At 38.2% G+C, this 13,373-nt stretch overlaps 1 protein-coding gene across 3 annotated transcripts in view; it reads left to right on the plus strand.

The window, feature by feature from the left end:
* Positions 1-9,731: 9,731 nt before the first annotated feature.
* Positions 9,732-13,373, plus strand: part of ICE2 (interactor of little elongation complex ELL subunit 2) — an 88,537-nt gene continuing 84,895 nt past the window's right edge. For 2 of the 3 annotated variants that reach the window (XM_036843175.1, XM_036843174.1), the window contains exons 1-3: positions 9,744-9,815; positions 10,765-10,901; positions 12,873-12,978. In XM_036843175.1, coding sequence (XP_036699070.1) covers positions 12,875-12,978 — 104 coding nt within the window. In that variant the 5' untranslated portion in view covers positions 9,744-9,815; positions 10,765-10,901; positions 12,873-12,874. Of the gene's footprint in view, positions 9,816-10,764; positions 10,902-12,872; positions 12,979-13,373 lie in introns of all 3 variants that reach the window. The other variant, XM_036843176.1, reaches the window with a different exon arrangement.

Below are 13,373 nucleotides of genomic sequence, written 5' to 3' on the forward strand. Positions count from 1 at the left end.
CAAGCAATAAAACAAATGACTTCTGTGCATAGACTTAAAAAGAATACAAATTTTAGACATCTGCATGTAAATGCAATCTCTTGTTTACTGCTTTCTTCAACTTGAGCAATTGATTCCTTATTTACTATTAACTTAAGAACTTGTAATGGCCTGTAAACATTTTCTCTCTTACTCTTCTTTCAAATTTACCTTCGTCCCTGCTTTTGAGTCATAATATTTAATGTTGTTCTGCACATCTCTATACAGTTAACTTTTTGGCTTTCATTCTGTATAGATAAGAAAATGTTATATTATAAACAGCCTACTCAGTGCAAATATTTATCTGTTTATCAAATCCACATATCTGCTGTATTGATACTGGTTTTACTATATAATCTATTTTAGACATAGCTGTTTAGAACTAGAGTGTGCTATTTTTGTGTTTTTCTGATGTGTGGTGCTAGATAAGTTACTTTTGTGAACAAAAAAAAAACCCCTTTTATTCCTAGACAATACCACCTTTGGGTCTTGTTAATTTCACTGAGTATAACTATATATTTGATATATATATATACACTTATATATATATATATCTACCTGTGCCCACTGGCAGCTGGTATCAGAGTGCTGGATTTGGGACATGCTTTTCTCTTTAAATACATAATATCATTATATAAATTATTCTAGAGTGTATTTAATTAGGATAAAATTACTTCCTTAGTATGGATATTTGACATCTATAGGGTGAATTTGTTTATAAATATGGATATATAAAAACGTATTAGCATTTACTTTATGTTTGCTACTTGGCTTTATACCATATCTCCTAAGCTGAAAAATAATTTGCCAGGCCTTCAAGATCCTAAAGAAACACTCTAGTTTAATGGAGTAATATTTTTTTCTTACTAAGGCACCTTATTATTGGCACCTGGCAGAGTTATGTATTAGCTCCTATTATAGATAATAGGCACTTATATAAAGTATCCTTGGTGGCTTGATGGCAGAATAAACCTTTCCCCTCCTACCTGAGCCATGAGAAGTATATAGACGTCCGCTATCATGGCAGAACATTGGCCATAAAGCAACTTTGACAAAGGGTGTTCTGTGTTAACATGACCTCAACCAGTTCCATGAACTGAGTGAAGGACCTTCATTTTAAAAGTCATTTAATAATGAGCTTAGTTAAACTCTTTCACCTGTTCTTCCAAGACCTATCGGCATTGTTAAAAAATCAAAGTATATCAAATATCTAACTAAGGATGTAGTTAACCTTATTAAATATTGATTAGAATTGTTCTGTAATATTACTGAATTTGTAAGATCTTTAGCAAAGATTTTTGAGCAATTTATAAATATAGAGCAAATGTTTCTGTTTATTGCACTTTTTGTAATTGAAGGTGATAAATTCTCAAGCCATGGTTATTGGCTTCCATGCACTGAATATTTACCCACAATTCTAGACATTTTCCATTTTTATGGAAGAGTTGCTGTTACCTTAATTATAAATGCAATCATGTGGTTAATGAGAGCTAATGCTAATAGTTAACCTTTTAAAGTGAATTGGCTACAGTTTAGGGAGAAATCTCTTTTAATACAAATCACATCATTCCTTATTGCTTCGCTTAGAAAGGAATTGAAATCTTTTTTTTTAAAGCACCATTTAGTATCCTAAGCTTCCTGAGGATAGAGATTGTATCTCTTTGTGTCTGCACAATGGCCAGAACATGTCAGCATTTGATCATTGTTAAATGACAAAAAGTATGCCCCAATTCAAACTTTTTTCCTGGGTTGTTTTGGTAAATTTGTAAAGTATGCCAAGCCTTATGGTTAAAACTTTCTTCTACAACTAAGTATTAAAGCCACATTTTAAAAGACCACATGAAATGCTGATTCTAATTGTGTGTAGGTCTTGAGGATTAAGCACACAAATTTCACAAAACTCTGTGAGTAACAAACTCAGCCTTCTGTAAATATACATGCAAGTTTGGAAACAGTAATACTGTACCTATAAATATATGCTGTCTGTTTTGTGTACAGTATGTAAAAACTCTTTTTCTGCCACACTAAAAATGCAAGCCATTTATGGGAATCCTAAAAATAGTATTGTACTAAAACTTTGCTAATGATCTTTATTAGAGGATCATCCAACTTTTCACTTACATTGGGTTTTCTTTTCAATTCACTCTTACAGTAGTCTGCTTATTTCCAGCTGTTTGTTATTTTATTGAGTCCTGAATTAAAAAAAAAAATATTTTGATTCATTTTGTACATACAAGCTGTAAAAAAAGAGAGATTTAATGTTGTCTTTTAAATACTCCGATTTTCATTCTAATATGAATGTTGTTATATTGTACTTAGAAACTGTACCTTTAATATTACATTACCTTTATTAAAAGTGCATTGAACACATCAATTTTAGATGTGCTTTATGTACTGTTATCCTATAATAAAATTTCAGCTTCTAATGGAACACTTGCCTTGTTTTTCTTCTTTTTTCTTGGTTCTTGAGTTGCATTGTACAGAGTTTTCTAGCTTACATCTTGTCTCCAGAGAATGGAGTAGTAGAACCTTGCTACTCAAAGTGTGGTCCACAGACCAGTAGCACTGGCATCACCCGCGACCTTGACCTTGTTAGAAATGCAAAATCCTAGGCACCACCCCAGACCTACTAAATCAGAATGTGCATTTTCACAAGATCCCCAGGTGATTGGTTTGCATATTAAGGTTTGAGAAGCACTGGTCTATAGTGTAGTACTTTAAAAAATATAATTCGTTTCTATTTTGCAGGGGACAAAACACATATACAAGGATCAAGCTGCCCTTTGATCAGAAACGGGGAAAGAAAGAAATCTCAACTTGTGAGTTAACGTCTATTGATTGATAGTAGCTGCCAGAAATGCAGAATTGAGGATTCTTAAAGGAGGACCATGACTGATCAGTGATACCTGCCCTGAGTGCAGGAGGGGAGAAATCCTGAATGCACACCACACTTTGTCATCTTTGCTTTAGAAATCATTAAAATAGAATGTCAGAATAATGCCAAAGACTTTAATGATGCCAAAGACTTTTTAAAAATCTGGCTTTACTGGGCTATCATTGTACCATCCCAGCCCCACCCCCTTCTCTTGAGTAGATCAGATAAGAGTAAACCAACAGGGTTAACATCAGCTAAGTATCACACTATTTTAATGATGCAAAACCTCATCATAAATTATTTCCAGAGTAATCTCAAGGACATTCAAATTATAAAATATTCAGAAGTCAGAACAAAGGCAACTGAGTTGGGCTTTCCCTCCACCCGCATTCTATAATACCTAAGCGTCTCTTGCACTTTATAAAATAAATATTTGAAATGATCCCAGAAGTCATTGCGTATAACAAACATCATGAATCGCATTGATGGATCCCCAGATTTTCTGAAGGCAAGCCTAGATTCCCAAGAGTGGCAGAAGCCTCTTGCTAGATTAACAGGCACTCTATCCTTTCCCTGTACCACCAGTTGTGAGCTGGAGAAAAATCCAGTTTTTTGCTAATGTCATTTATCTATGATGTGAGGAGCTAACAAACTAGTGTTTGTGTGTTTACTTTGATTCTGGATTTTTTTCTCTCCTTTGAAGGGGAAATACTGACTCTAGTAAGGTATAATCATGTCTCAGTAATCCATTTGTTGTTTATCTGCTTGATAGACTTCTCAAACAATATTTTTAATTCCAGAATGATTTCTTTGTGGGGGGAAGTTGCTTCAACTATGAATTGTTCTGTGCTTAGAGAACAAAAATTAATTTTGGCCTCACTCACAGTTAATTATGATAGTCACCTCCTAGCAAGTCTCACATCCATCCTCTACCATTCTCTCTTTACCCCTCCCATAAAATGCACACTTTATTGTAAAGACAAATATCAATAATTATTTAGTTATCCTACTTGGAATTATTTCTGCTATCATTACCTTCTCTCTGTGGGATAGTTAGATGCTACCTATAAAAGACCAGCATTCATAAAGAGGGTGTGGAGAAAAGGAAACCCTCCTACACTGGTGAGCATGTAAATGGGTGCAGCCACTGTGGAAAACAGTATGGAGGTTTCTTAAAAAACTAAAAATAGAGTTGCCATGTGATTCAGCAATCCCACTCCTGGGCATATATCTGGAGGAAACTCTAATTCAAAAAGATACATGCATCCCAATGTTCACTGCAGCACTATTTACAATAGCTAAGACATGGAAGCAACCTAAATGTCCATTGACAGATGAATGGATAAAGAAGACGTGGTATATATATAATGGAATACTAATCAGCCATAAAAAAGAATGAAATAATGCCATTTGCAGCAACATGGATGAACCTAGAGATTATCATATTAAGTGAAGTAAGTCAGAAAGAGAAAGACAAATACCATATATCACTTATATGTGGAATCTAAAATATGATACAAATGAACTTACTTACAAAACAGAAACAGACTCACAGACAGAGAAAACAAATTTATGGTTACCAAAGAGGAAAGAGGGTGGGGGAGGGATAAATTAGGAGTTTGGGATTAGCAATTACAAACTACCGTATATAAAATACATAAACAATAAGGTTCTACTGAATAGCACAGGAAACTATATTCAATATCTGTAATAAACCACAATGGAAAAGAATATGAAAAAGAATATATATATTTATTTATTTGTAACTGAATCACTTTGCTTTACACCAGAAACTAACACAGCATTGTAAATCAACTATACTTCTATTTAAAAAATTTTTAAAAGAAGACCAGCATTCAGATGAACGGTTATTTCTGGGTCTTTTTTTAGCCCAGGGACAATCTTATACAGAATACAACAAAATATACTATAGAAAATATTATCTTCTGAGTAGAAAAATTTGAATACTTTTAGACATTCCGTTCTGACACAGTATATCCTAGACAAAGCATAGCCAGTATTTTTCTGGTTTTCAGGAGTAATAATAATTCCTCCCCACTTGAAATACCATTTATTGCTGAAAAGCCTGATTTGAACAAACTACTATTGGCAACAGTATTTCCCCCACTAGTTTCTGAATCAATTACTAGATTGAAACCTCTTTGCTAGAGGGCTATTAATGGATTCTCACTTTGAAAGGGCCTTATGGATGATTGTAAATTCATGAAGCAATTCCCTGAGTGAAGTTGTTACCAGCCATAAAGTCTCCAAGGCCAAGTTCACCCCAGATCAAGCAAAGGAAGCTCTTTAGCTGAGAGGTAGGAAAATAACTTGGTACTGATAAAAAACAGATGATCTTGCACATTTCTCTGTCTTGATTTGGTCTAAAGAAATACACATCTAGAACAACTCTGATAACTTCACTTAGCCAGGTGCTTGCAGTTTTAAGAGTTATTTTTGAAATTGTGGTCCACTGAAACATAAACTCAAAATAAGTAACTACTGTTACAAATTCTTTCAAAAAGAAATTGGCTTCTCATTCAACTTCAGAGTTTGTTTATTTCTCAGTTTAGAAGAAATGGAAACCAAATCTTTTTTCTGCTTGAATATCCACAGAATAAGATGGAACAATCACTTTGGAAAACAGTTTGGCAGTGTCTTAAAATGTTGAACACAAATTTACCATACAACCCAACAATTCTATTCCTAGGTATCTGCCCAAGGGAAATGAAAACACAAAGTTCACACAAAGACTTGTATACAAATGTTCATACCAATATTACCCATAATAGCTAGAAAGTGGAAACCATCTAACATCCATCAAGTGTTGAAGGGTTAAAAAAATTGGGACATATACATAAATGTCATGCTACTATTCAGCAAAAAAACAACTACTAATACTTGCTACTACGTGGATGAGCCTCAAAAATGGATAATCTACTAGGAGAAAGAATCCAGATGCGAAAGACTATATACTGTATGATTTCATTTACATGAAATGTCCAGAAAAGGCAAGTCTGTAGAATCACAAGCAGTTTAGTGTTTGCCCTGGGGCTGGGGATGGGAAGAGAGATTAACTACAAAAGAGCACACAGGATTTTTCAAGGCAATGGAAATGTTCTAAAACTTGGTAGTGTTGATGGTTGCACAACTGTACATGTACTAAAAATTAGTGAATGATAACTAAGTGGGTGAATTTTATGGCACTTAGATTACACCTCAATAAAGCTGTTTTACAGGCACACACACACATACACATGCACGCACACACACACACACACACACACACACACACACAGTGGTTTCCCTATCACCCAGAGAATAATGTCCAAAGTTCCAAATTATCTAGCATGGCATGAAGACCCTCTCAGGCCCCTCCTCCCCTGTTCAGTCCAATGGCCTTCACTTCCCCCACAAGGCAATAGAGTAGCTGTTCCCCTCCCCACAACACGCAGCACTGTTTCACACTTCTGGGCTCTTTGCACCCCCAAAACCACAGCCCCTTCTCAACCCAGTGGACTCCTACTCGTCCTTCAAGACCCAATGTAAATTAACTTTCTTCTCTGAAGTAGTCTATAAATTGTCTGTCAGAATGAGTTCCTTCCTCATTGTGTTCCCATAGAATCTATAATATGTGTGTGCGTGTGTGTGTGTGTGTGTGTGTGTGTGTGTGTGTGGTCGACTGAAATAAAAACAAAATGAGAGGTGTGAGTTTCAATTTTATTTAGGGACTTACTGAGGAGTATAGCCCAGGAGACAGCCTCTCAGAAAGCTCTGAGGAACTTCTCCAAAGAGGTAAGTAAATATGTGAGAGGTCAGTAAATATGTGATTTTGTTGAAAGGGGGTATGTGCAATCAAGCACACATCTCGGTAGAAGGTTGCTACTAGTCACAAGGAACAGACAGCTTAGGTAATGGTTTTAGAGATTTTCTAAGTATGGGAAGATGCAAGAATTCAGGTTCATAAGAAATTTCTCCTGAAAATATCTATCTAAAGGCTAGCTCTGCCAGTTTTCCCAGAGCACAGAGTGTCTCATTCCTGATCTCTGCCCTGAACTCCTTTCAGGGTGTGTTAAAGGTCAGCGGCTACAGTGGCTAATTACCTAATCCTTGGAGAGCCAGATGGAGAGCGACATTCTTTAGTTGGCAGTGTATATCATTTCCTATTTATACTGTATTATAATCATTTGTTAAACAATGCCACCACCACCGTGAGTGGTCAAATGTATTTGCTTGTTTGCTTTTGGCATGAAAGTATATACTAATAGCTACTACTTGTTGAGCATTTACTCTTTGTAGTGAAATTTTTACATGTTACTTCTAATCCTCACAACAATCCTGTAGGTGAGATGTTACCTCACGCATTACCCAGATGAGGAAACTGAGGCCCAAAGAGGCAACACAACATGTCTGGGTCACACTGCCAGTAAGCAGGAAAACTGAGATACAAACCTATATCTGCTGGACTCCAAATCCATGTTCTTTTCTTAAACTGCTTAAACTGCTTCTGGTTTACAAAGCAGCGTGTAAAGAGGGAAGGATGCATAGACTTAACATATTTTAATGGCAAAAGTTATGAGACCTGATTTGTAGTATCAGCTTTATCACTGATCATGTAAATGTTAGAAAAGTCACTTGACAATGTGGGCCTCAGTCTCCTTATCAGGAAAACAAGAGAGTTGGACTACATAATCTCCAAAGTTCCTTCTTGTAACCACTGGCACTCAGATACACTGAACCAGAGCAAACTGATGATAATCTGTAATCTCAACACAGGCCATGTCTGGTGACGTTACCATGCCACACTACTCTGGGCTGGTGCACCCCAGCAGCATGAGTGCTTCAACAATTCTTGAGCAGTTTTTTTTTTTAAAGGAAATATTTATTTTTTTTATTTTATTGATGCATAGCTGATTTACAATGTTGTGTAAATTTCTTCTGTACAGCAAAGTGATTCAGTTATACATATATATATATATATATATACATTCTTTTTTTAATATTCTTTTCCATCATGGTTTATCACAGGACATTGAATATAGTTCCCTGTGCTATACCATAGGACCTTGTTGTTTATCCATTCTGTATATAATAGCTTACATCTGGTAATCCCAACCTCCCACTCCATCCTTCCTCCATGCCCCCTGCCCCTTGGCAACTACAAGTCTGTTCTCTATGTCTGTGAGTCTGTTTCCGTTTTGTAGATAGGTTCATTTGGGTCATATTTTAGATTCCACATGTAAGAGATAATCATATGGTATTTGTCTTTCACTTGAGCGGTTCTTGAGCAGTTGCTGAAGACTAGGACATGACTCCCAACTCTGACTGCATGCTTTGCGAGATGGTACCCAATTCTTAAACTTCTACACTGCCTTGATGTCCGTCTCTGTCCTAGCACATGAGTCAGCATCGCTCACCTAATAAGAAATGCTGCCCCACAGTGCTGGGCACTGCACCAGTTGATTTGCAAGCATCCACAAGCACTGTCTCCTAACTGGCCTCTTTCCTACAAGTCATTCAATACATTGCCAGATAAACATTCCTAAAACACAGAAGCTCTGACTGTGTCATTCCTCTCCTCATAAGCTCCCCTCTCCCCTCAGCATCCCATTTCTTATACAATAAAATCAAAATCCTTACTCTGGCTTATAAGGTCTTCTGTGGTCCATTCCCAACCTAATTTTCCAAACCCTTTCCTCTACTGCTCTTCAGAGACCTTGTAATGCAGGCAAAGTAAATTACCTAAGGGTCCCTGTATTCAAGGGAGATTTTTCACATACGTGTGATTTTTATGTAAACATAATTTTAAACAATATCACAAATCATACTAAACTTTAGAACATGCTTTCCTGCTAGCATACAGACTGGACTCTGTTCATGCAGTAGGTTTATGCAGCTCCCTGTGCTGGTCTCTCTCTAGAACCATCCTTTCCCATCTTCCACATACCTCACATTCTTCAAATGAGCTGACATGTCAAGTGCCCAAAGTGGTAACTGACATATAAGTGCTCAGTAGATGTCTTTAGCTATTCAAAGCTGCTTTCTGTTTCTCTCACTAGTGATTTCTCTCCCTCCCTGAACTCACACAATCTTTTCTATAATACCTTTCTTATGTAGCTCATCACTTTGTATTTTATTTTATAATTATTTAATGTGTATATCTTAGATTCCCAATGATCAAAAGCTCTTGGAAAAACCAGTATTGGCTCCGAGTCCTATGCATACGCAGCACCAAGCACAAATTATAAGTGCTCAATAAATCTTTCCTGAGCGAGTGAAAATCTTACACTTAGTGAGTGTAAGAGCCAGAGTGACCGCTGGTAGAAAATGACATCTAAAATGGGAGGAGAATAGAGAGGAGATGCTACTGCGTGCCAGGTAACTGTGCTGAGCACAGCTACATCCCTCATTTCATTTAATCCTTTCAAAAAACCCTACTAAGTAGGTGCTTATGATATCTCCATTTTATTGATGAGTCAGTTAAGACACTTAAGTAAGGTCACAACCAAGTCTGGGTCTTTCCAGTACTGTACTTGTCACCTGTCCTCCTTCCAGTTTATGATCTCCTTAAGGTCGAGGACTCTCTAGGACAATACACAGCCCCCCAGACCCCAAGGTGAACTCCAGCAACCCCTGTCTCACAGTTTCCAGCGGAAACTACCAGGAGTCCGGGGGCGGGGAGGAGGCGGGAAGGGGGCGGGGGCGGAGGGTGAGGCGGGGGACGGCCCTCTCGAGTTCGCGCGGGCCCCGCCCGCTGCGTCGCTGATGAACGTCAACCACGCAAGGCCGAGGCGACGCGGCCACGTCCTTTAAATAAGGCCTTCGGGAGACGCGCGACAGAGAGGAGTGAGTTGGACGGGAGTGAGTGTGTTTCGGGACGGTCTAGGTCGCGGTCCGGGGCTGAGGCGCCGCGGACCACGAGGTGGGCGGCAAAGGCTGCTTTGTTGCGGAGACTCGGCGGGGAGGGCGCGCGCTTGTGAAGGGGCGGGAGGAGGGAACATGGCGGCCCCTAGGCCGGGCCAGGACCTTTCGCACCTGGTGGCTAGGCGCGGTCCCCTCCCCCGTCTTTGCTCACGATTTACTGCATTTCTAGAACCTTGTTTTTCCTTTGGTTCCCTTTCCCTTCAGCCTTCCTTGTGCCTTCTTCGGCCTCTCCCGCCCCAGCCCCTCACCGGGCAGAAGCGTGGGAGGTGGATTAAGTGGGAGCAGGTGAGGCCGTCCGCTACCGAGAGATTGACTCCTACGTTTGACTGTCCGTTGCTTCACAAACTCTTTATCAGTCAGGCGCGGGGGTGGCAGGAGAAGCACTGAACATGCAGTGTTGACGTTCAAGCCAGATGCAAGCCAGATTTCTAGTGCTGGTGATCCTCTAAGTGATCCCGTGAAATGTCACTTAAGTTATCTGGGCCGTCAGTCTCCTCAAGAGTGAGGTTCTCTTTGAAAGATTCTTGATATCCAGATAGCTTTTGTCCTTCGTTGCTTGCCAGAATCTGCCCCATAATAATGTATGGTTGGGAAAATGGAAGCAAGATTTATTTTGACAATAAGGGAGTCGGGGCATGGGACTGAGTCAAGACATACAGCCCATGCCGGGATATTGTATGTGAGCAATGAGAACACCATTCTGTTTCGGTCTTCTTTCGTGACGTTCCTGGAATAAGTTAAACGGAGAAGGACTGATCCTATGTTAGCTTCGCTGTTCTGCCCCAAAAGACCTGGGAATATTCATCTGTCTGCTCTTTTCTATTTTAGGTGTCTGTGCGATTGAGGGTGGGTGTTAGGAATAGGTTCTTGCCTCATCTGAGTTAACAACATCTGGTCCAGCCAATCACCTGCTTTTGTGTTCTTGACACTTTGGTTTTTTTCCTCAGTTGAGTGCAAATTCTAGACCAACATCCTGCCTCCTCAGGAGCCTACACTGCCAGGCAGCAGAATTGTGAACTAGAGTGAAGCAGCATCTAGGAATATGAGCTCCATGATGGCCATGGGGTGAACCAAGGCTGAACTGGTGAGTTACATATCTTTTTGTAATCCCCTAAAGAGGATTGAAAGTGGGTCTGGTGGCTGCATTAGGAAAGGAGGGATGTCTGGCGGAGAGATTTGGACGGAACAGTGAAAGAAGATAGGTACAGTGGCTTAGAGTTTACCCCATTCTCAATCTACCCCCGTTCTTATCTACACCTGCTTGGCACTTTTGAGTTATCTTGACGCACTTCCCTCTCCTAAAGTGGTAACAATTCAGCACTTAGATTGCTTCTAGGTATAACTCCATCATGTATTTATTGTTGGTCTTAGTGAAGGAGAGATGCTGGAACTTTCCTGCGTTCAAGAACCTTTTTTTAAGAATAGGCAAGCTTCTTTTTGTTATATTGGAATCTATATCAAGTGATAATGTAAATGCATAGACTATTTTAGAAGTGTATGAGAACTTTACAAATAGAGGACTCTATTAAGTAATATGGTGGCTATGTAGAAATCTAACTAATGTGTGTGCTGCTTTAGATCAATTTAACACACATTTAGTGAGCACCTACTCTTTTTACTAGCGAAGGAGTTTGCTAGCGGAGGAGAATACAAGGGTTATAAGAGATTACAAAGATGACTAAAATAGTACCCTGAACTCAGAGAAGATTCAATCACTACGTCCTCTAGTATAATGCATATAGACGATGATATTGTCTATAATGATGTAATGTGATAAATATTGATTCATTGGCAATCATATTACAATATAGAAATGTTATCAAAGTAACAGTGCTGTGTACACCTTAAATTTACAAAGTGTAACATGTCAAATTTATCACATAATACACTCAGTATGTGTTCAATAAGTATTTGTTTATGCAAACAAGTGTTTCCTCCAAGGAGCTCACAATTCCTGAGGCCATGACTTTGTTTTGTATTGTTATGCAAAACACTTTAGAATTTAATGAGATGTCACAGATACAGCACAATAGCAAGTACTAAGAAACTACACCAGTGCATAGCAAATAAGACTTCTTAGTTTTATCATTTATACCTTAATTATTGTTTTAGATAAACACCTGTAAAACAGTAAGAAATGAGGTATGGAGCAAATATGTGAGATTTCCCATTTAGTAAGGGCCAGCCACAATGTGCCCATTTTGACTAGATTTTTTCTGTGTAAGTTTTAAGAGGTACTGAACATTTATGCTCCTTGCCATAAAAAATGTGTTTCAAATGCAGCACAGATGCTCTTATATACCATTGACATTGTGAAACCCAACGTGGCTTAGAGCCTTTGCACACGTATTACGGTCTGGAATGGTCCTTTTCTACAGAATCTTGTAATTTTTGTGCTCTCTAGATTAATCGTTCTCAGTGTGTTTAATTTTTAAATTCTTTCGTTCAACCAGCATTTATTTGGATGCTTACTATACAGAAAGCATTGACTATAGTATGTTAGTCTGTAAATTAATTACCATATAGAAAATCATATATGACCTTGCAAGAGTATTTCGTAGAGGCAAACCATTTATCACATTTGCCAAGTTAACAAAAAAAAGTTGGATATCAGTCTTCATAGTGTTTTTTTGGCTGAAGCACAATAGTGAATGAGACAAAAATAGGTTAAGAAGCATTTTCTTTTCAGCAATCAAACATCTTAATGTTATGCCACAGAGAGCCTGAGGTGAGCCTTGCCCCTGACAGACCCTTTATGATACTTCAATCTGTTCTATCTTTAACTCTCAAGTATCTCTGACATTTAGATGGTACTAAAGGAAAAAGCAAGGCTGATTGTTGGAATTGGAGAATTTCAGAATGGGCCTAGGTTAAAAAACTATCCAAGAAGTAAAACATCTAAACTCACACATGAAATTAAAATTATTAAGAGGTGATTTTCTGGGAAAGGGATGTAGGGGACATGTAGTTTTAAATTATAATTGTACCATTATGCTTGTTAATCTAGCATGAAATTTTGAATTGTCAAATTCAAGTAAATTACTTTGTTTTACAGGGATGTTTCCCCCAAAAATGGCCTTAAGACATTTTTCTCTCGAGAAAATTCATAAGATCATTCCATGGCTCCAAGTTTTAAAAGAACTATGTATTTTATCTAGCAGGTAATATGTTTATTTATTTGGTTATTTATTTCCATATTTGATTGTTATTTTCCTGATAGTTGAAGTTTTGTATCTATCTATATCCACCATGATAAATTCAAATTATAGAAATGTAGAAATTAAAAAAATAGAAGAACTCAGTACCAAAAAGCAACCACTCTTTGGTGTGCACATATATCTTTTCAGACCTTTCTCTCCACACATGAACAGATACATATTAAAAGAAAAATGGGGGGACTTCCCTAGCAGACCTGTGGTCAAGACTCTGTGCTTTCACTGCTGAGGGCCCGGGTTCAATCCCTGGTCAGGGAACTAAGATCCCGCAAGCCGTGTGGCGTGGCCAAAAGAAGGGGTGGGGGGATCACACCATAAATACTGTAAAATGCTGTAAACAC

Source organism: Balaenoptera musculus, chromosome 2 (assembly GCF_009873245.2).
Source record: "Balaenoptera musculus isolate JJ_BM4_2016_0621 chromosome 2, mBalMus1.pri.v3, whole genome shotgun sequence".
Taxonomy (NCBI): Eukaryota; Metazoa; Chordata; class Mammalia; order Artiodactyla; family Balaenopteridae; genus Balaenoptera; species Balaenoptera musculus.